This window comes from Argopecten irradians, chromosome 2 (genome assembly GCF_041381155.1).
Source record: "Argopecten irradians isolate NY chromosome 2, Ai_NY, whole genome shotgun sequence".
Taxonomy (NCBI): Eukaryota; Metazoa; Mollusca; class Bivalvia; order Pectinida; family Pectinidae; genus Argopecten; species Argopecten irradians.
Genome location: NC_091135.1, coordinates 45,722,973 through 45,748,093, shown reverse-complemented (window position 1 = coordinate 45,748,093; position 25,121 = coordinate 45,722,973). Strand labels below are relative to the sequence as shown.

Sequence of the window (25,121 nt, the reverse complement as noted above, 5' to 3'; positions counted from 1 at the left end):
GATATTACCGATAGTACTCCTGGTACATCTCTCACAACTGCGGTTGTCTCACGGTCCACATATAGCCGTAAAAGGTTGGCATGGTACGTCTTTGACTTGCCATCAACATTGACCTTGTAGTCCATGGAACCCTTCTTCTCTTCTATAACATACGGCCCTTTCCATTGCATTAACAACTTATTCCTCTTAGTTGGAAGCAGCACAAGCACTTTCTGCCCAGGGCTCATCTTCCTATCCTTCGCCTTCCTATTGTAGTAGGCTGCTTGACGAGTCCTCGCTGATCTCAGGTTTGACTGAGCAATCTTACAGGTCTCCTCCAAACGTTCCTTCAGATCTATCACATATTGATAGGTAGTCTTTGTATCAGGATCTGGAATATCCTTGGTCCAACAATCTCCTTGAGAAATCATCAATTGGTCCCGCGCACCTAACGTCCATTAGAGTAACTCAAAAGTGGGAAAAACCATAGACTTTCCTGCGTCCATTTCCCTATAAGCAAAACAACAAAGTCGTATTATGTTACTTGTCCCAGTCACGAGGTCATTTCAGCACAGTCGACATCCTTCTGCAACAATCTGCTATCAGAGGGGGTTACCGTTAAAATCGCTCAACAATGACCATTGCACATCTGGAAGGGTACGGGATGTCGTTAGTCAACTGGTCCTCAGAATGGACAGCAACCGGGCTTTACCGTCTCGCATCACCTCCCGAGGTGAACTGTGCATCCCTGAGTCAGTCAAAACTTCCCTGGGGTATTCCAACCCTACCTATAGAAGACATCAACCAATGGCCTCTGCGACACGTACCTGTTTTCTATCCCCTTCAACGGCACCGCTTCAGGGTATCTCGTCGCATAGTCAACTATGGTAAGTATATACCGATTATCCCTTTCCGTCACTGGATCCAATGGTCCCACTATATCTATAGCCACTCGATGAAAAGGGATGTCTATCAACGGCATAGATCCAACCGGCACTTTTCCTTTTGGGTAAGTCCTCTGACAAACATCACATGACCTGCAGTATCTTGTTACATCAGACGTGATTCCTGGCCAAAAGAACTCTGAAGTAATTCTCTCCAATGTCCTCTTCGCTCCCATATGACCTGCCATCATCGACTCATGAGCTAACTGTAGGACTGTCGGTCTATACACTTTAGGAACAACAAGTTGTTTGAACAACTGTTCACTGGCACATGTAGGGCTCTTAAATTCCCTAAACAACAGTCCTCTGGATACATAAAATCGCGATTGCCCACCATCTGACCGCACTTTGGTAGTTCCATTCTTCGCCATCTCCCAAATAGTTTTCAAGCTGTCATCCTCCTTCTGAGCATTCTTGATATCTACTGGCGACCCTAAGTCTTTCGGGCTAAAAACCTTGGTCGGACGATAAGGCTTATCCTCTTTCCGCTTCTGTGCCCTTGTCTGTACAGCAAGCGCATCCAATCCTTCATCTCGCTTCCAATCCTCATCTGGTTCATATGACTGTCTTGCTCCCTTAATATTACCAAGTAACAAAATCATACACTGGAGTGTCCATACACCAAGCACGTACTTTACCTTTAAAGTATGGCGAGTCAACAAATGGATAAGCAACAGGAACATCAAGTTTTTGTCCATTAGCTAATATACACGTCTCTGTCTCATCAGTGCGATCCTCATCCCTAACTAGACACGTCCGGACAATACAGCGCTCACAGCCAGAGTCCCTCAAAACTGATACTGGATGATCGCCAACAAACCCCTGCACAACTGGCATTTCTGTTGTCTCACTACAGGAAGAAGATAAATGTTCCTTTCTGTCAAAATCAGTTTTCTTCGGTTCCGTCTTTTCCTGTAAAGCATCGGTCTTCCGCTCCTTTCTCTTCTTCTTAGAGGCAACACAATTGGCTGTGGTTTTCTTCTTACAACTCTTCTGTGGACAATTGAATGACAGATGATCGGTCTTCTGACATATGTAGCAATGCTTCATCGAACTGTTAAATTTGTCTTTTGGTATCGTATCACCAGATGTCTTGCCAGACTGTACCTGCTGATTGGCATGACCAGAAACTGACTTATGTCCTCCATACTTTGGCCTAGCTAAGCTGGATGCATCGCCTCTTGCCTCAGCATACTGGTCAGCGAGTTTTGACATCTCTTCCACGGACTTAGGAATTCTCTCCTTTAGAAACAAGGTCAGTTCCACATGCGCGGAGGAACTGGTCTCGGACCATCAAATCCTTTAATCCAGCAAAGGTCATTTCTATACCTGCCATCTCTAGCCATCTCTGGAAATAACTTCCTAGTCTGACAGCAAACTGACTAAATGTCTCGCCCTTCTCTGGTCTTCCATCTATGAACCGCTTCCGAAACCCTTGCTCCGTCATCTCGAATCTCTTCAATAGAGCACGCTTCAGCACTTCATAGTCCATACTCTGATCGACAGGCAATCTGGAAAACACATCTAAAGCTCTACCTTTCAATAACACGCTAAGCTTGGGTGCCCACTGCAAGCCCTTATCCCAGCCTTGTGTCGTCGCATAACGCTCGAACCTCTGTAAATAAGAGTCAATATTATCTTTACCCTCCTCATAAAGTGGAAGTTTTGGCCCTTTGATGCAGTACTCGAACCGCTAGTTGGTAGTACTATTCTAGCCTCCTGTTTACTCTTCATGTCCAGAAGTTCCATTTGTCGTTCATGCTCACGTACAGCTCTATCTTCTCGTTCCTTCTCTAGGTCTGCCTGCATCTGCAACATGTTTAGCTCCCTCTCACAACGTTCCTTTTCCTGTTCCCTTTGGATCTGTCTTTCCTCACGTTCCTTTGCCTGTTCCCTAAAAATAAAATCTTGAAGATCCTTTCCTTTTAAATCAAGACCCTCTCCAATACTTTTCAATTCCTGAATAGAAGACATAGTGAAGCAACAATACAATCACCAAAACAACATATACAATTTAGCTGCAAATGAAATAACAAACCTGATCCAATGCACGTAACCTGAAACGTAATACTAATGCTAATTTTCGACTTACCTTAAGTACAAGCATCAGAGAAATCAACTCCACGTAGTGAGCAGCGTCCGTGCTACCCTACACTATCTGAAAGAAAGAAAATAGCAAACAAACCTCACTCATTAATTATCACTCACCACATACAACAGACCAAAGAATTCACGACACAACAGGTTAACAACAACATTCATGGACCCACCTCTGCCCGACCAAAAATTGTAATCGGTAAGCCCGAGTATAGTGATTGCTCGCATTAATTGAGAAATCATCAACAATGATAGACGTAGTACAATAAGATTACATTTATATTAACATTATGTACATGAAAACAAATTTATTATAAAAGGCCATACTCTACAAGATTACGCACCACTGTGCATATTCCTCAAACCCCGTCTGATACACAGTCAAGTGATCCTTGGACACAAATATACATAGTATAATATTAATCATCCAACACTTGATTGCCGAATCTAATATAACATTTACGCGTTATCCCTACACAGAAAATATTACATTAAGTAAATTCTAATAACCCTATCAAAGTCATTGTTATACTTCTCCCAGATTGTCAAATATGATCGTTGATACACCAATTTACATACACCACAACAGTCCTAACTCCATATAGCCTATGTAAGCCTTCCGTTTGACGAACAACAACATCTGTTCAGTAATGCTGAGCAATACGCTGACCGATTAGAATGTAGTCAGAACAGTTATCTCCAGCTGCTGAAATGTCTCCACTTACGATCAAAGTATTACCTCCTTGACACCACCGTGGTCACCAATACCGAGCAGTATGTTTGTCGGACACTTCCTGGACGTTTACAAAAGTGTCAATATGCTGGAAATTTGCACTCATGACATAAACCCTCTCCACGTGTTAGAAACCTAACCCACTCATGAATGTCTATTAATTGACATCAAATGACGTTTCTAAAGGCTTCGTAAAGTCATAGCTAGAGTAGAACGGGGCTGACCGGCCATTACGTTGCTTCCATAAATATATCTCCGTGCATATCGCGATCGTTAGAGTCCTGACAGGGAATAATAAGCTACCACAAATTACTAACTAAATGTCACTACATTGCTAACATAATCTCCTAGTCTATTACATAAAGATAGCATTTTAAACTCTGACTATATTCCAAGATAATACATAGATCACAAACTGAACTCATAAGATACATTACAAATCTTCCCATCGTTTTCGCTAGCATATGCACTATTACTATTAAACTAACAATTATATGTAAAACTCCATAAGCTTTACTATAGTAAAGTGCAAACATCTAGTTTAGATTATGAATATGCGGATCCAACCTATCGGTGCAAACATTAAAAACGAACGACACGATTTGCACTCACCAGCCACACCGTAGGGGCATTATATATGCCACACCTGTAATGCCTCTGTAAGTGAATATGTAGATACGATACTAATTATACCTTCAACACATTACACGAGAATTCATGCAAAGAACTTAACACCTATGATTACGTACAATAATCTTACAGGAAAATACAACGATAGACTTACCGTGAGCAGTATATTTCACTGCTTTTTCACCCACCGTCATATCACGGAAACCAGACTGAAATAGCTACACTCGAAGCGACAGCCCAAAAAATACAGCAAAACATTGTGAGTTATTATGAGTTACGCATATTCATTGATTTTTTAATTTACAGCACAAGGTAATGCCAGACAGTAACCTGGTCCTCGTCGTATTCGAGAAAACAATCGAATTAAATTACATGTAAATGTAAAATGTTTGGAATTTGAATGCGTCTTTATTGAATTATCTGTGAAGATATATGGTGTGTACCTGCTAAAAAGTTAGATTACTCACACATTTTCGTTTATTTTGAAATGATTATATGGATTTAACCCAAATCACCTTTCTTACATAAAGGAATATACTCATATATATTCATTAAGGATGTATTCTTCTGTGGTTTCAGTCCCGTTAAAGTCTCGTTTCGACATAGATCATAATCGTTATGAAATTTTCAAATACGATTTATCAATATCTGTAGCATGTGGTCTGTAGCAAATTTTGTCAAAATATTACATTTCTATTTTTAGTAGATTTTTTTTACACAGCGATTTTTAGAAATGGCCCATTTGGCGGCCATTTTGAAATTGTGTCTTTTTGGCTTTGAGAAGAGCCATCGTTTTCCCATTTTTTACTTAAATTGTTTTTACTTAAATCATCACCGCGTCAGCATTTTCAGTTGTATCGAGTTAATTTTTGCTGTAAATCTTCACTGGGTTCATTTTAATTAAAATATTGAACATTAATGTGTGAAATGATACACTTTTGTCACTTTATTTTTACATTTAATGGTAATTTGAGCACTTTTATTTTTTAGTCAAAAATATTGAAAAATAACATATATTTAAATGGGGCAAAAAAGTAAGCACACGGACCCCCATTTTTCTGCCTGATTTAGAAAGAACAACCATTTCCCTATTGATATGCAAACTATTGACAAAAGTTTAATACCAGAACTTTTTCTATAAAGTATTAAATTTGACAAAAATGGCTGAAAATGGTGCATTTTGGAGCTCAAAATTAAGGGGTAGGGGTAGCATATGCTGTTATTTTGAGAAAAAATATGACTCTTATTAATCTTAACTGATATATTTTTAATGAAGACTACTGGAAAATAAATTCTACAAACATCCATACATATCAAACACCTCATTAAGAAATTATGGCTTTAAATTCTAGTGTATGTGGTCAAAACGGCGAAATTCCAATAAAATCCACTATTTTGTCATTTTGGTATCTTTGAGTGACAATAACTCAAAAACGAGCACACGGACATATGTTTTTTCTTCCATTTTCTTTCATGGATGAACTCCTCTTTCCAAAAATTTATATAAGAAAAAAAGTTTAATACAAGAAAATTTTGACTTCTCAGAGGAGTACATCCTTAATACAAAATGTTGGTAACCTGGGGTTCTTCAATGATTTGTAGATATTCGTTTTATAAGGAGACATCAGTGTACGGAGTATAGCTCGCGAGGTGTACGGAGTATAGCTAAAATTCTTATTGTGGTGTACGGAGTATAGCGTAATAGTATCAATGATTTAATGTATATTTACCTCATTCAATTGATTATTTCGGTTTGTTTGCTACATATTGACGATCCTGTTTACACATGTATCCGGTAAAAAGCAGAAAAACTGCTAATACTGCACCCATAATAGAAAATGAACTTAAAACAGTGTTTGAGTTCTAGATTATCATTTAAATATAAAACATCTTTTTTAGTTAAATAAAATTAAATTCGAGTAGTTTTTTGAACTGTGGTATGCAGAAGTGAAACGATTGAATTTGGTATAACGTATTTAGTTATGCGATCTTGTAATTCCCAAGTACATGCATGTGTTACAGTGGATATATTGTCTAATAATCATAGTACAGTGTAATTGTATTTTTTTTATTATAAGAGGTGTGAAGAAACCAGCAATGTGATGCTGTACATGTTGTTTTGACGGTAGTATTGCGTTTCCCCTGTTTTACTTTTAACGTTATCATGAACGTTTGTCGTTTTAACACAAAGACGAACAAGCAAATCTTCATTCTCTTTGCTGACGGCAGACGGGCCATCGAGTTATCCGCTAAGTTTCCCTTAGCTAACTACTTTTAAGTGCATTTGAGCATAAATATAAAGTTTAAACATTATACCATGGTCTGATATAACTAGTTTTTTTCCAAATTAATATGATTTTTGAAAGCATGAAACTAAGTTATTTTACCTGGTTTGTCCAAAACCTGAGATTCAAAACCGACAGTGCATTTTCTGTTATTGGTGTACAAGTTAACATAATTTTATTATCCTACTGTATCTTATTATTTAGGAGTGTAACTTGCAAGTTGTTGAGAAAAAATATCACCCCCAAAAGGAAAGAGGGGAACTAGCCTTTGGAAATAATATTTGAGTCGGTATTCGTATGTAACTCTCGTAAGCACTTGATTTCCACCTACCACATTCCATAATACTCGTAGTTTCAGTAGACATATTAGATAGGGATGCAGTTATGGTTGCACCAATTCTTATGGAATGTACTTTGCAGTACCTACTGTTATAGCCTAAGAGTGAATGCTTTTGTTAGGGTTAGCAGCAGGTACAATTGTATTTTGTATGGGGTTATTGGAATACATGTCACTCACAGTTATACCTTATTATAAATCAGATAAGTGTTGATCAAACCGTAGAAGCCAAACCCGTAATCTTGGAGAGCGGATTTAAGAAAATGTAACAGACAAATGTACGGATAATTCCAAATTGCATGCAATATCCCTATTTCGGTGAAATCGGGGATAATTAAAGTTAAAAACTTTGTAAATGTCTTATATTGTTTCGAAAGACTGTCCAAAGTGTTTGTATAGCATCACTATTACCATTATCATATCATTTGTAGTTTCCATTTTAGCTCTCGAAGAGAGGAGGGCTTATGGTTTTGGTGCACGTGTTGTCATACTTATATCCGTCACAATTGGTATTAATTTCTACAATCATTTTGTAATTGTTGTGATGGGTATGAAAAAGCATTTAAATGAGCAAAATGCTATATTTTGAGAATTTCAAGAGGCTCAATGGGCAGAAAAGTTGAGTTATGTAATGGTATTGCCATATTTTGCAATACTGGTAAGTTACATAGATCCTTAATTAATCAACAAATCAATGCTTTATTTGTGATTGTAAATCCAACTATGATTAATTCTTTAAAGAGAGCAAATTCCAAAAAACGAATACGTTTTAAAATGTTTTAAAATTGCTATACTCCGTACACCTTCCCTGCTATACTCCGTACACACGTTATTTTGAAATGGCTATACTCTGTACACAAGACGACTAAATTACGTATTGAAAATGGCATTTATAGTACAAATAATGTTTGCTATATCGGTCTAATTACAATATTATAGCAATTATACATATTGTTAATATACAATTAAGATCAGCCAGGCTGAATATTTGCATTAAAATGAAACTATTTTCAGATTTCAACATCTCGCCGAAAGTACACGCCATGTACACTATACATATTGTCAAATAATTCTATAGTAACTCCTTCAATTTATATAGTTTATACCTTTAACGAATCTAGAATAGTTTATGAAACACCTCAACTAACAAATGACAAGCAATATTAATTTTATATAGCTAAAAACATTGATTTAATTATCGGTGTTTTGTGCTTTCGCTTCGATTGTAGCTATTTCCGGTGTACCGATGATAGACGGTGTTCACTTATATTTCCAATATCTATCCCGTATAATCCACTGTCATACGACCACCGCTACTACGCCATTGTTTACCTGCCCGCTCGATCCACTGACCGTCCGTGCGCCCAGGTAATTCGCGCGCTTTCTCTTACCCGCGAAATTCAAACATACTTACCTTTCAACTTCCTTGCTTGCCTTTATAAAGGTCCAATATCAAACCCAAATGTCGATATGTGACATATATAGACATCGTTTATATGCTTTTGCATGATATGTGTGTGATTATGGATTATCGGAGGACTGATGCGTGACTATGACTCTAGGAAAAAAGATATACTATTGTGAAAAAAATAATTTAATCGAGGTGGGGGTAAAAGAGCCAATATGGCGACTGTCGTCCCTTTATCTGTTTTATAGTAAATATCCCGATTTTTTAAATAATTTTTCAAATCTCATATTTTCTGAAAAAAAATCACATGACTGTCATATATACTCATCAGTCCATCCACCAAATACAAAAAAATGTATCACAACATCTATTTGCATTGAGTTGGCCCCCTGTGGGACATGGCACGTTTTCTTCTTCTTCGGTTGGTAATGTTGCTGGACTCAAACGATAAAGAAGAGTCAGTAAAACGATAACAGAACAGAAATTGATCTGATAGACCCAATCAAAGCTTATATTAAACGTTGTGTATAATAGGCCTGATGACTTGCCTGCAACCCCCCCCCCCCCCCCCCCAAAGATAGCAGACCTTAAAAATGCCAAGAATCCATTGTTTTGCCCAATATCCGGTAAACCATCTTTTTAAAAATAACAAAAATGATGGTACCTATGAATGGGTTTGTTTCTATGTATCTTGTTAATTTGTTATGTGGGACTTTTGGAACTTTTGAATAGAGAGTATAGTACACAAAATTGAGTGTTAAATTATACTTGGCATTTATAGTATTAGAAGCATTAAACGTCTTTATATATCCTTACGTGGTAATAACTTTAACATATTTGTTTCTTATCTAACTTATCTCACTACGATACATATGGCAGTTTTAAGTCGTATTTTGCATACACCTCTCTAGACGTCAACGTATTTATGATAGCATTACAAGGTAAACGAGTAATGTGTGTCGGATATTGTATTTCGCCTATTCAGGAAGGCTTCTTGACTATAACGTACCCACAAGTCATGTGACTGGCCAAGGGAGATAAATGCTTCGATACTCCGTGATTTGCGCAAAAGAACTGAAGACGGCAATTTTTAAAACAGCTGATTTAGACAATTCTCCGAGATATTTCAATAAATACAGTACTAGTATTCGTTTTTTATGATGTTTTGTATTTGGGTTTCGTGTACCTTTAAAGATGCTCCACCGCCGACAGAGCATAAATAATATTCATCGTTTGAACAATAATTGGTGTTTAATCGTGTATATTATTAACACAAAAAATAATACAAAATAATTCATTTTGCCTTTGGTGCATGCGTAATCAGTACTTCATTCCATATAGGATATAGTGCCACAGATTTTTTTCGGGATGCAATTAATTAATTTTTATATTTTTAACTCGAAGAAAAATTAGAAGCTCAAACTTTTCAATGGTGTAAAGTAAGTAACTTTTCTAACTGAAGAAAAATACTAAATCGTCTGATCCTGTCAGCAGTGGAGCATCTTTAAGAAGAAAATGGTTACCTGCCGGTTGATTATTTTGATTTGTAATGAAAAAGAAAAATCTGCATCCAACCAACACATGTAAATATGACACCTAGCTTCGTTGATCTTTTGACCGTCTTTCAAAATAATATCTTAAATGCGGCAAATAAACACAAACATGAAAATCAAAAAATAAATACATTATTTTATTATATCAAAAATGTATAAAGACAAATTGAATGCTATAAGTAAACTATACCTCACTAGACACATTGCAGTATGGCGTTAATATATATATATTAATAATGAACTGTGCATAGCTAAATGCCTATAAGAGTGTACTTGTAAAATATTCAACTATTGCCATGGATATAACTTAATATTAACACAAATATAAAGAAACTATTTTTATTCGTTTAGCTCATAACTTTGTCAACTTGCATTCAAGTATATTTACAGCGCTTAAATGGGAGGGAAATGGTCAATTGAACTACATTTTAGACAGTTTAATTAGGCATTATCTCAATATCTTTTGGGTTTATGAAGTCATAGAAAAAATGGAAGGGCACAGGAATGGGCGAAGCGCCTATGGAATAGAATATCCGTCTGCTTTTTGTCTATGACTTCATAAACCCAAACTCTATTGAGAATAATGCTTATAATGTAAGAAGCTGTTGCAGAACCGTACACAGCGATATCTTTAAATCGACTATATTTTCCGGTAATGCTATGAAAAATACACATGGAACAAGATAACTCAGTCATGTACTAATTAGGCATAAATTTCCGTGATTCAACTTACTTAAACAATAAATTGAATTAAATTGTAGCTCATTGATGACTTATTCAATAATTCAGTTTGGGCAATGACCGTGCCGCTTTTAAAATATCCCGCGAAAAAGTTCTTTACATATGACGTCATAATACATGTACTTGCTAATACTTGTATAATAATGCAATATTTGAGACTTCAATGAGAAATTTACAAATATAATCTACATATATAGATAAAGCATTAAAGGAAACAAAACATATGCATTCCTTGAAAAAAATCTAATCAGTTCCTAACAAGTTTGTTTTAATCCTCTGCCAAGTGTTTCCACTGTATTGGAACTGCTTATATGTGATTTGTTCAGCCTCGTCGCTCGGTCGCCAATTAGAACGAGGGACTACTGACGTGCGCAGTCTCTGTAAGATAGAAATGTAATATTATATTAATTGCTCTATTTGGATCATATATGACACATAAAATATGGATATTTTTTCTATTAATACTAATTGTCTTTAACATTGCCTTGTATTTAACCTTGAGTCAGCATTGTCTTGCTTTTGACCTTGAGTTAGCATTGCCTTGCTTTCGACCTTGAGTTAACATTGTCTTGCTTTTGACCTTGAGTTACATTGTCTTGCTTTTGACTTTGAGTTAACATTGCCTTGCTTTTGACCTTGAGTTAACATTGCCTTGCTTTTGACCTTGAGTTAACATTGCCTTGCTTTTGACCTTGAGTTAACATTGCCTTGCTTTTGACCTTGAGTTAACATTGCCTTGCTTTTGACTTTGAGTTAACATTGCCTTGCTTTTGACCTTGAGTTAACATTGCCTTGCTTTTGACCTTGAGTTAACATTGCCTTGCTTTTAACCTTGAGTTAGCATTGCCTTGTTTTTAACCTTGAGTTAGCATTGCCTTGTTTTTGACCTCGAGTTAAAATTGTCTTGCTTTTGAATTTGAGTTAACATTGCCTTGCTTTTGACCTTGAGTTAGCATTGCCTTGTTTTTGACCTTGAGTTAACATTGCCTTGCTTTTAACCTTGAGTTAACATTGCCTTGCTTTTGACCTTGAGTTAACATTGCCCTGCTTTTGACCTTGAGTTAACATTGCCTTGCTTTTGACCTTGAGTTAGCATTGCCTTGCTTTTAACCTTGAGTAATCATTGCCTTGATTTTAACCTTGAGTTAGCATTGTTATGTATGACACTAAATACGTGTAGTTATTAGATAAGGGATATAACTCCTATAGCTTTAATATCAAGACATCCTATAAAGTTCATGTCATTAATTTAGGTTATAGAACTTTCTAGAATATTATCATGTATAAACATACATGTTTGTAAACATGTTGATTATAAGTAGGAATCTAGAATGATCTATTTCCAGAGAGTTCCGTGTGTTTATTTGTTTACTGTTTTTAGTTAGATATTTCTAGAAGTAGAAGGTTCTCCAATATTCTTGAATTAGGGTTTAGCTATATATACTCCAGCTGTCCAAGGCTAATCAGAACTGTCATGAGACCTGTAATAAGACGTATTCAAGAATTGTACAGCGCCATATTAGATTCTATTGGGAGAGCTTTTGTGACTTTATCTATGGATTGTTACAACGCATTGTGTGGATTTATTTATATTACCTGGAACTTTACAAATTACCAGTGGACATTCATTTTCCTCGTGGAAATGTGAACATTATTAATTCGGAACCTGGAAGGATCAAGTATTATACCAGGACATTCGCATACAGATAAGTAACACTTTAAATTAGCATATTACTCTTGTACCACCACCAATTACTTTAGATATTGTAAACCATCTCTGTATAGTATTGTATATGTAATTAAATTGCGTTTTGAATTTAGTTGCTGGTTTCTCATTTCTGTTATTCTTGGTCGTAACAGCATTGCCTTGTTTTTGACCTTGAGTTAAAATTGCCTTGCTTTTGACCTTGAGTTAGCATTGCCTTGCTTTTGACTTTGAGTTAAAATTGTCTTGCTTTTGACCTTGAGACAACATTGCCTTGCTTTTCACTTTCAGTTAAAATTGTCTTGCTTTTGAAATTGAGTTAACCTTGCCGTGTTTTTAACTTTGAGTTAACATCATCATGCTTTTGACCTTGAGTTAACATTGCCTTGTTTTTTTACCTTGAGATCAATGTTTGCTCCTGTGAAGGTGACTCTGTGATTTGATTCCGGGACAAGACACCATAGCCGATTCCGACTTAAAGTAGGAATCAAGTCTAAACTTAGGCTCTTATGGATGTGCTTAATAGGAGATCAATATCGACCAAATTGTAAATTGTTCTGAAATTCTACCATTTCACGAGCCCAAGATAATTGTTTTTCATAGCTTGGTGGTTTTCGCCTAGGACTAAACCGACAAAACACCTTATTGTTATGTCCAGAGAACGTACAAAAAGATCAAATATATAGAACCAAAATAAAAGAGAAGTGTATTTATTACGTTTGTTAGAGTTAAGGACATTAGGTCCATTTAGGAACTTTCTACCTTTACACTCCAGCCTATTTTTGACATACCTGCATAAATGATCCAGGTGTTTCCAGCAGTCTTTTTATCATTACAATTGGAATTGGAAGGACCAGAAACAGAGCGACAAACATACCAAATGTTCCGAGGTATGCCGGATAGACATACCCTCGATAAACAGGCCTTTCGAACTTCACTGCCAGAGTTACACTAGCAACCTGGAATAAATGCGGAAACACACTCGATTTTCAGAAAGTACCCTTACTTAAAGCCCATTGATTGTAAAATTCGATTAGTTAATGCGCCCAGGAAAGATTTTCAGTTTAATAATATTAGTATCACTCGTCAGTAGTTCTACCATTAATTAAATTACCCATTTCATTGGTTACTTCAATTCATCTTTAATGAAAATGATATATAAAATGTCTTTACCAACATAAAAAACGGTATGATAAAACTCCATGAGATCCGGACAAACGCAGAGGCTTTACTACCTGTCATCAATTGAATGTCACGACTGATTCTCTCTGCACCTTGTAAAACAACATAACACAATCATATATCAAAAAGAAATTTATAAAAATAGTGATATTATCAGATATATCATTGTAACTCTAAATGAATTGTGAGGAAAATAAATATAAATTGCTTTAAAAATGAATCATTTCACATCCAATGAAGTGCTTTTTAAACATTATAGCTATACCATGATAAATCAACATTCAATTAAGCTCGACCGCGCTTCGTGTTTAATTTGTCCGAAGCTGCCAAATACATTTACTGTTAAAGACGGAACAACCAATCAGCTTTCGATTTTGATTCGACAATTTAGAAAAAAAAAAAAAAATCTAAGTCATAATAAACAGTTTGCAGTTATGATATCGTAAGTGCCTGATGAATTTTGTAAGGTTAAGCATCTATGATGTAGAGCTTATAATTGTATTTCATTTTAATTTTTTCTCTTAAATATTTAATATCAGGTTATGCAATAACAACTGAAGGATCTACAAATATAGCGATAATATATATACATGTATATGTACAGGGTCTAGAAAACAATGGAAACAGTATCATTCCTAGAGATCATAAGAAATTTATAAATTAAAAATGAACTTTTTAATTAAGAACTTGTATTCCAACCATAGATCCATCCAGCGATGATGCACTCTAGAAATGCAACCACAAATATTATAAAGGCTGTGAGATACCAATCAATGAACTGGAAAATGTAGATTCCGCCCTGAAACAAATAACACATCAGTATTAACCACGAATGGTGGTTACTGCGAATAGCAACCATAACGGAATTAATATGAAGATTAAAACAATAATCTGGCTTTGTTTTATAGTGACTAAACTACTAAAATGTCCTATATATTATTGAAAAATTGAAAAATATAATATATGAAGGTTTTGAATTACATATTTTTGTAAATGTGATAAATGCCTGGATTCTTGATCGTATTGCTTTACTGTTAAAATCGTCAATCTGACCTTTTCAACTTTCATCATATTATGGTGATACAACGGATTGCTCTTTGATGTGCTGTAGTTTTAAGATGTAAAATTATTTCCACAAAGAAAATGGTAACACTTTCGTCGGACCCAAAAACACGATATTTTGTAACAATCACGTATTTGTCAACAGTATTTGTTCACGACTGAATAAACGCTTATAATGTTTGTTATTTTGTCAGGAGGGATATTGCAATTCAAGTAGAAATAAATGTCCGAAAATAAACAGCTTGATATACTTATTATATATTTTATGTTTTACTCTCTGAAAAGGATCGCCTTTTCCCTAGGTTAAACCACAATAATAGTAAGATTTATTTTGTAAAATAAAGCTGAATTGGCATCCACCTACCTGTGTTGTAAATATCATACCAGTTGAAAAGTAAAGAAGAAACACTACAATTAGAAGGCTGTACTTTCGTTTTCCAAGGGTGTTTGGAAATCTGTCAGTTAACGCACTTATAAACGTCTCCAATGATCCAAACTGTAGAAATTATACAAATGGTATATACATATATGTGTACATCTAAACAAGATTACAGTTATTTCTACATTAGATAACTTTCATGATAGAGCGTGTAGAATATGTTTGTCCTTGTATTATTTACATAACAGTTAGCAGCCAATATTTATAGTAGCTTTGACTTCCCCGGAAATAAAGTTCGTTAGTAACCTTACCTGACTGTCGAGACCAACCATGAATAGCATAAAGAAAAAGATGACAGCCCACAGGTGAGGAAGTGGTAGGCGGGTAAGAACCTCTGGGTAAACCAGGAACACAAGACCAGGTCCTATACAAAAGATTATAAGGCAATAATCCTGTTTTATTTAATTTTAATAATAATATTTAATTTGGCAATTTATGTTCGTCATTCGTATTATGTGATTTAAGTTAATATCAAGTGTTTCATATAAGAATGTATTTTTTAAGACACAAATATTTGATGTTAACGTCCCCGATATGTTAAAAATATACACTAGTACTATACGAGATAGGCAGAACCATTGTATGGCAAATAAAATATCAATAACAAAAGAGAGAACAAAACAGTTATTGTCATATTGTGAGGACGTACATTTACCTGCAGAGATGTCTATTACACGACAAAAAAGTTTAGTGTGATAGCATAAATGAATATAATATCAGGATACAACAGCTGGCATTTAAGAGAAATTGTTTTGAAGAAATAATTAATCAAATATCGACAGTATATTAGTTACATAGATCACTTCTGCAACTTAAACGAACCTGATTCTGCCACTTCTGCAATAGACACCCCCGCATCATGGGCCAGGAACCCTAGAATAGCGAATACCACAAGACCACACAGGAAATTACTGAACGTGTCAACAACAACGATGATGATGGTGTCTCTGAAAACAAAATACCCAACGGATGTAAGTCATGTCTGAATCAATTGCTATAGCTAAATCTTTACCATTTCTTAGCAAAGAATACGATAGCAGTATCTATCAGGTTTTTAAGTGAATACTTTGCTGTAAATTAACTCCACATCTATACTTCATCTAACTGTTTAGCTGGGGAAAAGGTGGGAATCATGACTATCTGTAAATGATTGTATTTTATAAAGAACGTGAATGTATAAGATGCTCCACCGCCGATAAAGCATGAATGATATTCATCAGTTGAACAATAATTGGTGTTTGATCATGTATATATGTCTAATTAACACAAAAAATAATATAAAATAATTTAGTTCGCCTTTGGTGCAAGCGCAATCGGTACTTCCTTCCATATAGGATATAGTGACACGGAATTTTTTCGGGATGCAATTAATTATTTTTCATATTTATAACTTGAAGTAAAATTAGAAGCCCAAACTTTTCAATGGTGGTAATGGTGTAAAGTAAGTAACTTTTGTAACTGAAGAAAAATACTTAATCGTCTGCTCCTGTTTTTGATAGTGAAAAACTACCATTTGTCAGCGGTGGAGCATCTTTAATAATTCAAATTTTATCGTTTTTATAAACATCAATGTAGCGTTACATTTATCCGGCAAACCTACTTCATTATGTTTCCTTTGAAGTTATTGTAGCTAGCCATGGTAATAACGCCACCCCAGACTGGTCCTAGCGAGTAAAACACCTGTAGCGCAGCCTCCAGCCAAATCTGTCAATACAGTGAAGAACAAAGATAGCACAGCACAATGGAAAATTAAAAGGAATGATTTAAGAGAAACGTTTTCTACAAATCATGCTCATTCCAATGATAATTTCATAGAGATTAATCTAACAATATGTTTGTAATCTTTATTTTGTAGTAGTTAAAATCCGCTACGTACGTGTGAGGAACAAAAAATTATTACATGTATATCTAATTATATATATAGTACCTTCTTACGCAAGAACCAAAACATTTTTCTAAGCTATCTCTGCGTTACGTATATCGGATTGGGTTAGTTGTGAACTTTTATTGTACGTCCGATGTTAATTAAATACAAACGGTTTCGTAATTGACATGTTTTACTGTATGTTTTCAATTGAGTATACATTTTTAAGATAAGGTTTGAAGAGTATTATTTTTTCGATATCAATTTGATTAAAAATCAATCCTACTGAGTTTTATGAAGAAATATCGTTTATTCACAATTTAAACTAAAATCGTATTTTAGCGGTTTTATTTTCAGATAAAAGAGTTATAATTATCTACTCTTGCGGGAAGGAATTAATTGTGACGTCATCTGTTTTCGAGCATAACGTCATATTTTTTAGAGAAAACGACATGAATTTCACTCACAAATTAATTGCGTCACAATATGGATACCTACCTAAGCAGGAAATTTTATAATATGCAACGACGTAATGTGATTCAACCATTTAGCAGATCAATTTTTTGTGATAATACCAATTTCTCGTAATATGGCGAAAGTAATATCCTTGGAAACATAACCGGCTATACGTAGTAAAATTTGAAACAATATAGAGATCGTGTTAAATAACAATTTCAAAATACTTATATTGTGACATATTTCAGAGTTTAAAATGATGCAGCCTATTTGCTCGCTCGATTTTTATGTCCTAGTAACACATCCCCCCCACACACACACATCACATCAATTTTTTTTTTTTGTTTGATTATTTTAACGTCCTATTAACAGCCAGGGTCATGTAAGGACGGCCTCCCATGTATGCAGTGTGTAGCGTGTGTGAAGTACGAGGTGCGTGTTTTAGGAGACTGCAGTATGTTCGTGTTGTGTCTTCTTGTATAGTGGAACTGTTGCCCTTTTATCACATTAATCAAAATTATGAAACCATATTCGATAACCGTATAAACAAACCTGGAAGGACAACAGTTTAGAGAAGTCTGGCTTTAGATACATGATGACACCATCAAATGATCCCTCTAGGCATAGACTTCTTATCAGGATAATGAGGAGGAGGACAAATGGCCCGAGGGCTGTCACATATACCACCTTGATTGGAAAAATACATGATAACGCCATATACACAAACATATAATATTATCAAATAATTTTTGTAGAAAAATATTTCAGTTTTTGTAAGATGTCTTATGAAATTGTTCCTGACCATTTAACATGCTGTATTTTATCCTAAAAGTCAAAATGTCAACGGCCTGTTTTATAATACAATCATAGCAGATATTGATAGTAATTAAAATTGGTCTATGATGAGAGCCTAGATTTTAAAATGACATACCATGGGTTGTCTGTACTTCCTAAAACATTATTGAGGATTTGTAATTTTCGGCTGATATTATTTTTTAAATTATAGATACAATGAATCGAATTATTATTCAAAATTGGATAACACATATACATATAGTTGACTATACATTTGTTACCTTTCCGACGGATTTTACTCCTTTCACTATACAGAGGAATATAGATGCATACGAGAAGAAGAGAGCAATGATAAGATTCCATTGCGGAGTTCCCCATTCTTCTATACCGGATGAGGCATTCAGCACCTTATACCTTCATAATTAAATTATATAAATATTAACCTAATGTATCAATAAACAATGAACCACATCTTCATTATATAAGTGAGTCACACAAATATCTAAATATCTGCTTCTTTTCAAACGTTAGATTTACACGATTAAAACGTCGCATATAGATAGTTCGTTATTTCTTTATGATTGAAAAACACTGAAGAGTTAGGTCCAACAGATCGAATATTTGGATTCAATATCCTTATCTCTTCTTCGTGTTTTATAATGAATATATCTTAGTTTGGTTTATAATGATGTGTGTTATATATTTCAATAAAAATTAAGAAAAATCCTTTGTGTCACTAAACAGCTGATGAGCAATTGATCTATTGATTGCAGAGAAACCAACGCTGTGCCGAACCTAATTTCACTTACCGCCAAAATTCGGTGGCAGCGGTGGGATAAAATCCGTCCGACATATTAACTGCCTGCACAGACCCATTGGTATTATTTGTTCCCTCATTACCTCCTCTCCTTAACACAATGCACTGGGCAGTGTTCCATTCGTTGTCGCATGTTGACCAGGGCTGTGTCGGGTAAAATGAGTAGCCAAGGTATAACAGCACCCAGGCAACTATTGGACCGTAATACCAGGCCCCTAACATACTCAGCATAGCCACTGAATATCCAATACCTGCAAAGGTGAAAGAGGAATGAATGATACATTTAAAGGAGGGGCCAATGCGGGCCCTCTGTTTGTAATCACCTAATCAAATTGAGGTTTTTCGGTCATGATATGATATGAAATTAATGTAACGCAATTGTAGATTACATATTTAAGTCACTGTAATCTAACTTTTGCTATACAAATATTTTTTTTTAATTTGTACAATTTTTTCACGATTATATATGAACAAAGAGTCAAAATACTATTCAAACGTTTGAAAAATAGGGAAAATATTAATCTTTTCCCCCGTTTTCATCCCTTTATAATTTGAAATTGTCTCTTAATTTAACCTTGGTCCATGCCATTATATTGCCAACTAACATCAATGCAAAAATTATTACTTATCGACAATGGGCTTCAAATTGAGACCCGTTAATTGAAAATATAAATATTCTATTTTCAATTATTGATTTTCTTATGTCAACAATTGTTTAAATGTTACTGAAAACATGTTCTCTTACCTTCAAACAATGGACATAGTGACCAAGACAGCATGGCACTGCGCCCAGAAAACTGTCCCAGCACCAAATCAAGGAAGTATAGAGGTACACCACACAACAGGGTAAAGAAAAAGAACGGGACGAGAAACGCTCCTACAAAGTGAAAAGAAAAATACACCATTGAAATGGAATGTAATAAAAGTGAAACTGTATCGCATATTTTACAATTATTTGCCGATGATGTAGAGTTGGCGAAACAGAATATCACGCATTTCTATCATGTTTTGCTAGAGTTATGCTTATTGCATACATTTTAAAACTGCCTTTCTTACCTCCACCATTTTTCATACAAAGATACGGGAAACGCCAAACACTTCCTAAACCAATAGTGAATCCTATCAAACCAAGAAGGTACTCAAATCTGTTCGACCAAACATCTCGGCTAGGCTTTGGTGTCTTACACGTGTTCTTTAGTAGGTCAACTTGGACTTCGTCAAGTTCCATTTCCGCTGAGGTTATGTCATTCTTCAATGGAAAAAGTGATTTAAAAGATTATTTGTTGAAAAGAAATGAGAAACAAAAATATAGATTATAACAAATATCAGTACAAAATGACAACGTTTCGCCGTGTTAACTATAAAGTGGCCTACGTATGTTTAATGTTATGTGTAATGGCGTATATAAATCAACTGAAATTAGCATTGGTTGAACGTTACATGAAATTCACGCAGGATCGCATTCAAAAGCAGCTAAATACAGTGTCTAGATAATGACCATACTGTGATCACATGCCTGTATTTCCACTTTGCTTTCATACAAGAGTTCCATGGCTTTGTTACGTATTTACGGAACCGCGAGGTAACATGGGGCAACAAAATAAATATGGTGACGAATATCTAAATATTGTTCCTGAATGACATTTTTATATCTATCAGATGGTCATATACCTGAAATCTGCGTATCCCGCCTCTTCGTTTGGTATAAAAAATACAGTAGAGACAATACTAAACGCGGAGTAAGTATCACCAGTATCTTGGTACCACACATTATTATCCGTGTGAGTATTGTGTACACATCAATATCAACAGTCAACTAACACCCCGGAGGAGTGAAAAGCTAAATCGTTCGACTCAACGATGGTAATTTACTATTATATCGTTATTAATGAACTGTCTATTATACTTCAACGCATCGGATAATTCGACTCCTAAACTTCGATTAGAATACATATTAGAGAAAGTGTTCGACACATAGAATAATTCGACTGAAGTTTGACTAATCGAAACTCTACTTTATTAGTTTTAAAGTAGTTTTTTTATTAAGTTTTAAAGATCTTGATCATCATCGATATCGGGACGAAACCACCACTTGATCATTTCTGAAACATTGAACGGTTATGGTCTCTGAACAATGTTTCCATGTCAATGAAGCAAACTGGTTAGTAAATGTCTAAGTGATGGGCCAAAATCAATCGTCGGAACCTTATACTTATTATGTTCAAAACTTTTAAGTTTGTGTTAAAAGTTTCACTTTATTGATAAATGAATATATTTAGGGGATAGAATGTCATTTTGCATGAATCTTCTGCAGATTAGATCATCCATTTTAGTTTTAAGACGAGACGAAGTACAATGTAATAAAGTATACAGGGTATTATAAAATGTTATAGTGACATCTGATATCTGCCATTAGTTTCTAGAAGGCCATGTCATTTCGGGGCGTATTAGGTTACATTTCATACCATACGATTTAGTGGACAGGTAGGAAAACTATGTAGCCGCTAGCCAACAGTCATACAATAACATTTCGGAACAACATACGAGGCAAGCTTTGTTGTGAAGGTTAATTCTATAGTTATGAGTTTGTTCAATAGCAAGTTATACCGATCCTGCTATGATCCTGTCCTGTTTAATTTGTTCACCTAGCCGGTGTGGAGAGCTTTAGAATTTCAGACAAGACAAGTAACATCAACAATAACACACCGACTATTTAGGATTATCAAACCACAACGCATCTCTACATTCCGGCTCCCTTCCGTTTTTTAATACATTTTTATTCGCGATATTGTGCTGTATTTATGCATATGCCTGTTGACGACAGAAACTTGTTTTCTACACAGTTATAACTAAACATGTTGCTTTAAATAGTTGATTATAAAGAAGGTTCTTGCTCGTATCTTATATATTACATATGCTCATTAATTATCCGTTGTGTTCCATAGTATAAATGCTATCTACCTTCGCTGGTATTCGCTCAATTATGATATATTTGTGTTTCGGGATTTTAAATATTAATTGCAGCCATTGCAACACATGATGTGAAGACCTTGCCATATATAAAGCTAAAATAATCAATCACAATGATTAAAACACTCATTACAAACTAGTTGGTAAAAATTAAGTTAAGATTATTGTCAAATCATTCAGAGGTGCATTCGCGGCACACGGATGGTTGAGACTTTTTTTCTTTAATTTGTTTCATGAGGCAAGAAAGTGTCGTTCAGAACAAATGTAACATGGAAATTACTGCAAAACACTCAGTTTTCGCGATATTCATTTTTTCCCGTAATTTCGCGATATCTAACGCGACTTCCAATGTTTTGCAAACACTTGATATTAAACACATATGTGTACGATTGTCAGTAAAAATCTTTGATCACGAAGGTATGTATTCACGAATATTCTGAAAATAACAAGGATGCGAAAAAATGTGGTTTACAGTAAGTAACAAAACATATCTGAAATCTGATGGTAAAGTGATTCCGAGGCTATCCCTTCAACCGCCAAAACACATGCATATTTTCCTAATATTTATAATACAAGTAGACGTTTAATACGTGAGGTTACATGGCTTTGTGTACACGTTTCAATATTCTAAAAAGTAGGTCTCTGCCATGTATCCTATTTTTGTCGATAATCGTCTTTTGAAAGTTAAGATCTAGGCATGTGGATAGTTTTTTATACAAGAGACAAAAGCAAACATTATAGGAGTGTATACAGAAAACGAGAAAACGTACACTTATATATTATACAGTCTAATAGTTAATTAAGAATATCGAAGGTTTTAAAAATTAATAACCTTAAAGAAATTTAATATATCGCGTTCGGTAAGTTTATTTGATAGAAATGTCAACGAATCTTGGAATATTAATGCATAAATATTGTTTATATTATTTAAATGTATTTTATTGCATCAAACAAACAGACTGGGCACAAGTTATGAAAACTAATAAAAGTCATCTCCGTGACGATTAAATCACAAAATTTGTGAAAGCGACATATGCAGTTTAATTAAGAAAAAGACATAAAGAAAATAAAAGGTTACAATAAAATAAAGAAGGGAGCTAGAAAAAGAAAATAAGTAATAAGACTGGTGAGATGTTTTTGGAATATTAAAAGGTTCAAAAGAAATTTGTATAATGATATACATATTGGCACATGGTACATAGTATATCAATTAAGCTACATGTATTGCATGAGACGTGTTAACTCACGTTCAATTACGATAATCTTATCAATTGTTTATGCTATTTATTTTATTTAATCACATAGCAAAAATAATTATTAGTTTTTGTTCCATAAAACATATTTAGAAAATAATGTGAAATCGTTTTGAATAAAAAATACGTTTTTACATTCCCATTCGGAGCGGACTTACCTCCATGATAAATGCTCACACCTCACGTTCTGGAATATATCCTGACTTGATCAGGCTGAGTGGCTCTTTTCCTGTAGACGTACCCAATGTAACTGATATATTTTTCTAACTTTATCTATGTAGAGTCCGTAGGCTAGGTCGTTCAATGTTTCCTATATGTCACGCTTGAGGTGTTGATGTTTATCACATGAATTAGGTCGTCAGATACCTTCTGGAGGTAAAATAGTTTTGTAATTATCTATATTTTAATTTTAATTAATTCCTTCGTTGGTCGTGAAATTACCTTTTAACACATGTATTAAACTGTTGACACATTTTGTGTGTAACATGCTTCAGATTCCCTACAGTTTTGATAATTATACGTTATAGTAAACATCTAGATAGCCAATGCATGCAACATAACAATACATTCAAATATATTACAAGAGGCCTTAACGGTCATCTGATATTTGATACAAATTAGTTACGTCATTTACTAGCCAATAGATGTCTTTTGTTGTTTTATAAATAATTCGCAAACTTTAAGCAGATCTAAATAAGAAACAGTACCAGCCCAAGCAAGCACTGATAACAGACAACATTCCCTCTTTAAGACTGACATAGATCACACACATTTTACATTCCTTGATTCTGATATCGTATGAGAGTTTTAATAATCTTAGTGACACAAAAACTAAATTGCACAAGTATAATACCATTGTCATTAAACACAGTACATATAACAATGGTAAGACATAATGAATACCATATGTATATGTACAATGGTAAGACATAATAAATACCATATGTACAATGGTAAGACATAATAAATACCATATGTACAATGGTAAGACATAATAAATACCATGTGTACAATGGTAAGACATAATAAATACCATGTGTACAATGGTAAGACATAATAAATACCATATGTACAATGGTAAGACATAATAAATACCATGTGTACAATGGTAAGACATAATAAATACCATACGTACAATGTTTAGACATAATAAATACCATATGTACAATGGTAAGACATAATAAATACCATATGTACAATGGTAAGACATAATAAATACCATATGTATATGTACAATGGTAAGACATAATAAATACCATGTGTACAATGGTAAGACATAATAAATACCATATGTACAATGGTAAGACATAATAAATACCATATGTACAATGGTAAGACATAATAAATACCATATGTATATGTACAATGGTAAATACCATATGTATATGTACAATGGTAAGACATAATAAATACCATGTGTACAATGGTAAGACATAATAAATACCATATGTACAATGGTAAGACATAATAAATACCATACGTACAATGTTTAGACATAATAAATACCATATGTACAATGGTAAGACATAATAAATACCATATGTATATGTACAATGGTAAGACATAATAAATACCATATGTACAATGGTAAGACATAATAAATACCATATGTACAATGTTTAGACATAATAAATACCATATGTACAAACATAATAGTAAATAGAAGCAGACCATGGTAGCAATGGCGGTTCACCCAGCAACATACTTATAAAAACAAACCCATATAAGTACATTAAGTTTATAATAATCATGTGCAACAAAGCAGTAACACTTAAAGCAACAGATATAATAAAATGATGTGCAGGATGAGTATATAGAAAATGGCAATAGTAGGGAAAAAATCAGCTCGAAACAAGCTTATCATGTATCTC

At 34.4% G+C, this 25,121-nt stretch overlaps 1 protein-coding gene and 1 pseudogene across 3 annotated transcripts in view; both read right to left on the bottom strand.

The window, feature by feature from the left end:
• Positions 1 to 437: 437 nt before the first annotated feature.
• LOC138316663 (uncharacterized) lies at positions 438 to 2,741 on the bottom strand (annotated as a pseudogene).
• A 7,341-nt stretch (positions 2,742 to 10,082) lies between these two features.
• LOC138315667 (sodium-dependent proline transporter-like) overlaps positions 10,083 to 25,121 on the bottom strand; it is a 36,277-nt gene continuing 21,238 nt past the window's right edge. The window contains exons 2-15 of one of the 3 annotated variants that reach the window (XM_069256851.1): positions 23,409 to 23,619; positions 20,084 to 20,276; positions 19,773 to 19,904; positions 19,020 to 19,278; positions 18,492 to 18,624; positions 17,968 to 18,102; positions 16,696 to 16,799; positions 15,918 to 16,042; positions 15,347 to 15,459; positions 15,021 to 15,152; positions 14,294 to 14,393; positions 13,586 to 13,686; positions 13,204 to 13,371; positions 10,083 to 11,085 (exon numbers count right to left, since the gene is read on the bottom strand). In XM_069256851.1, coding sequence (XP_069112952.1) covers positions 10,951 to 11,085; positions 13,204 to 13,371; positions 13,586 to 13,686; positions 14,294 to 14,393; positions 15,021 to 15,152; positions 15,347 to 15,459; positions 15,918 to 16,042; positions 16,696 to 16,799; positions 17,968 to 18,102; positions 18,492 to 18,624; positions 19,020 to 19,278; positions 19,773 to 19,904; positions 20,084 to 20,276; positions 23,409 to 23,414 — 1,836 coding nt within the window. In that variant the 5' untranslated portion in view covers positions 23,415 to 23,619 and the 3' untranslated portion in view covers positions 10,083 to 10,950. Of the gene's footprint in view, positions 11,086 to 13,203; positions 13,372 to 13,585; positions 13,687 to 14,293; positions 14,394 to 15,020; positions 15,153 to 15,346; positions 15,460 to 15,917; positions 16,043 to 16,695; positions 16,800 to 17,967; positions 18,103 to 18,491; positions 18,625 to 19,019; positions 19,279 to 19,772; positions 19,905 to 20,083; positions 20,277 to 23,408; positions 24,140 to 25,121 lie in introns of those variants that run through there. The other 2 variants (XM_069256852.1, XM_069256853.1) reach the window with 2 other exon arrangements.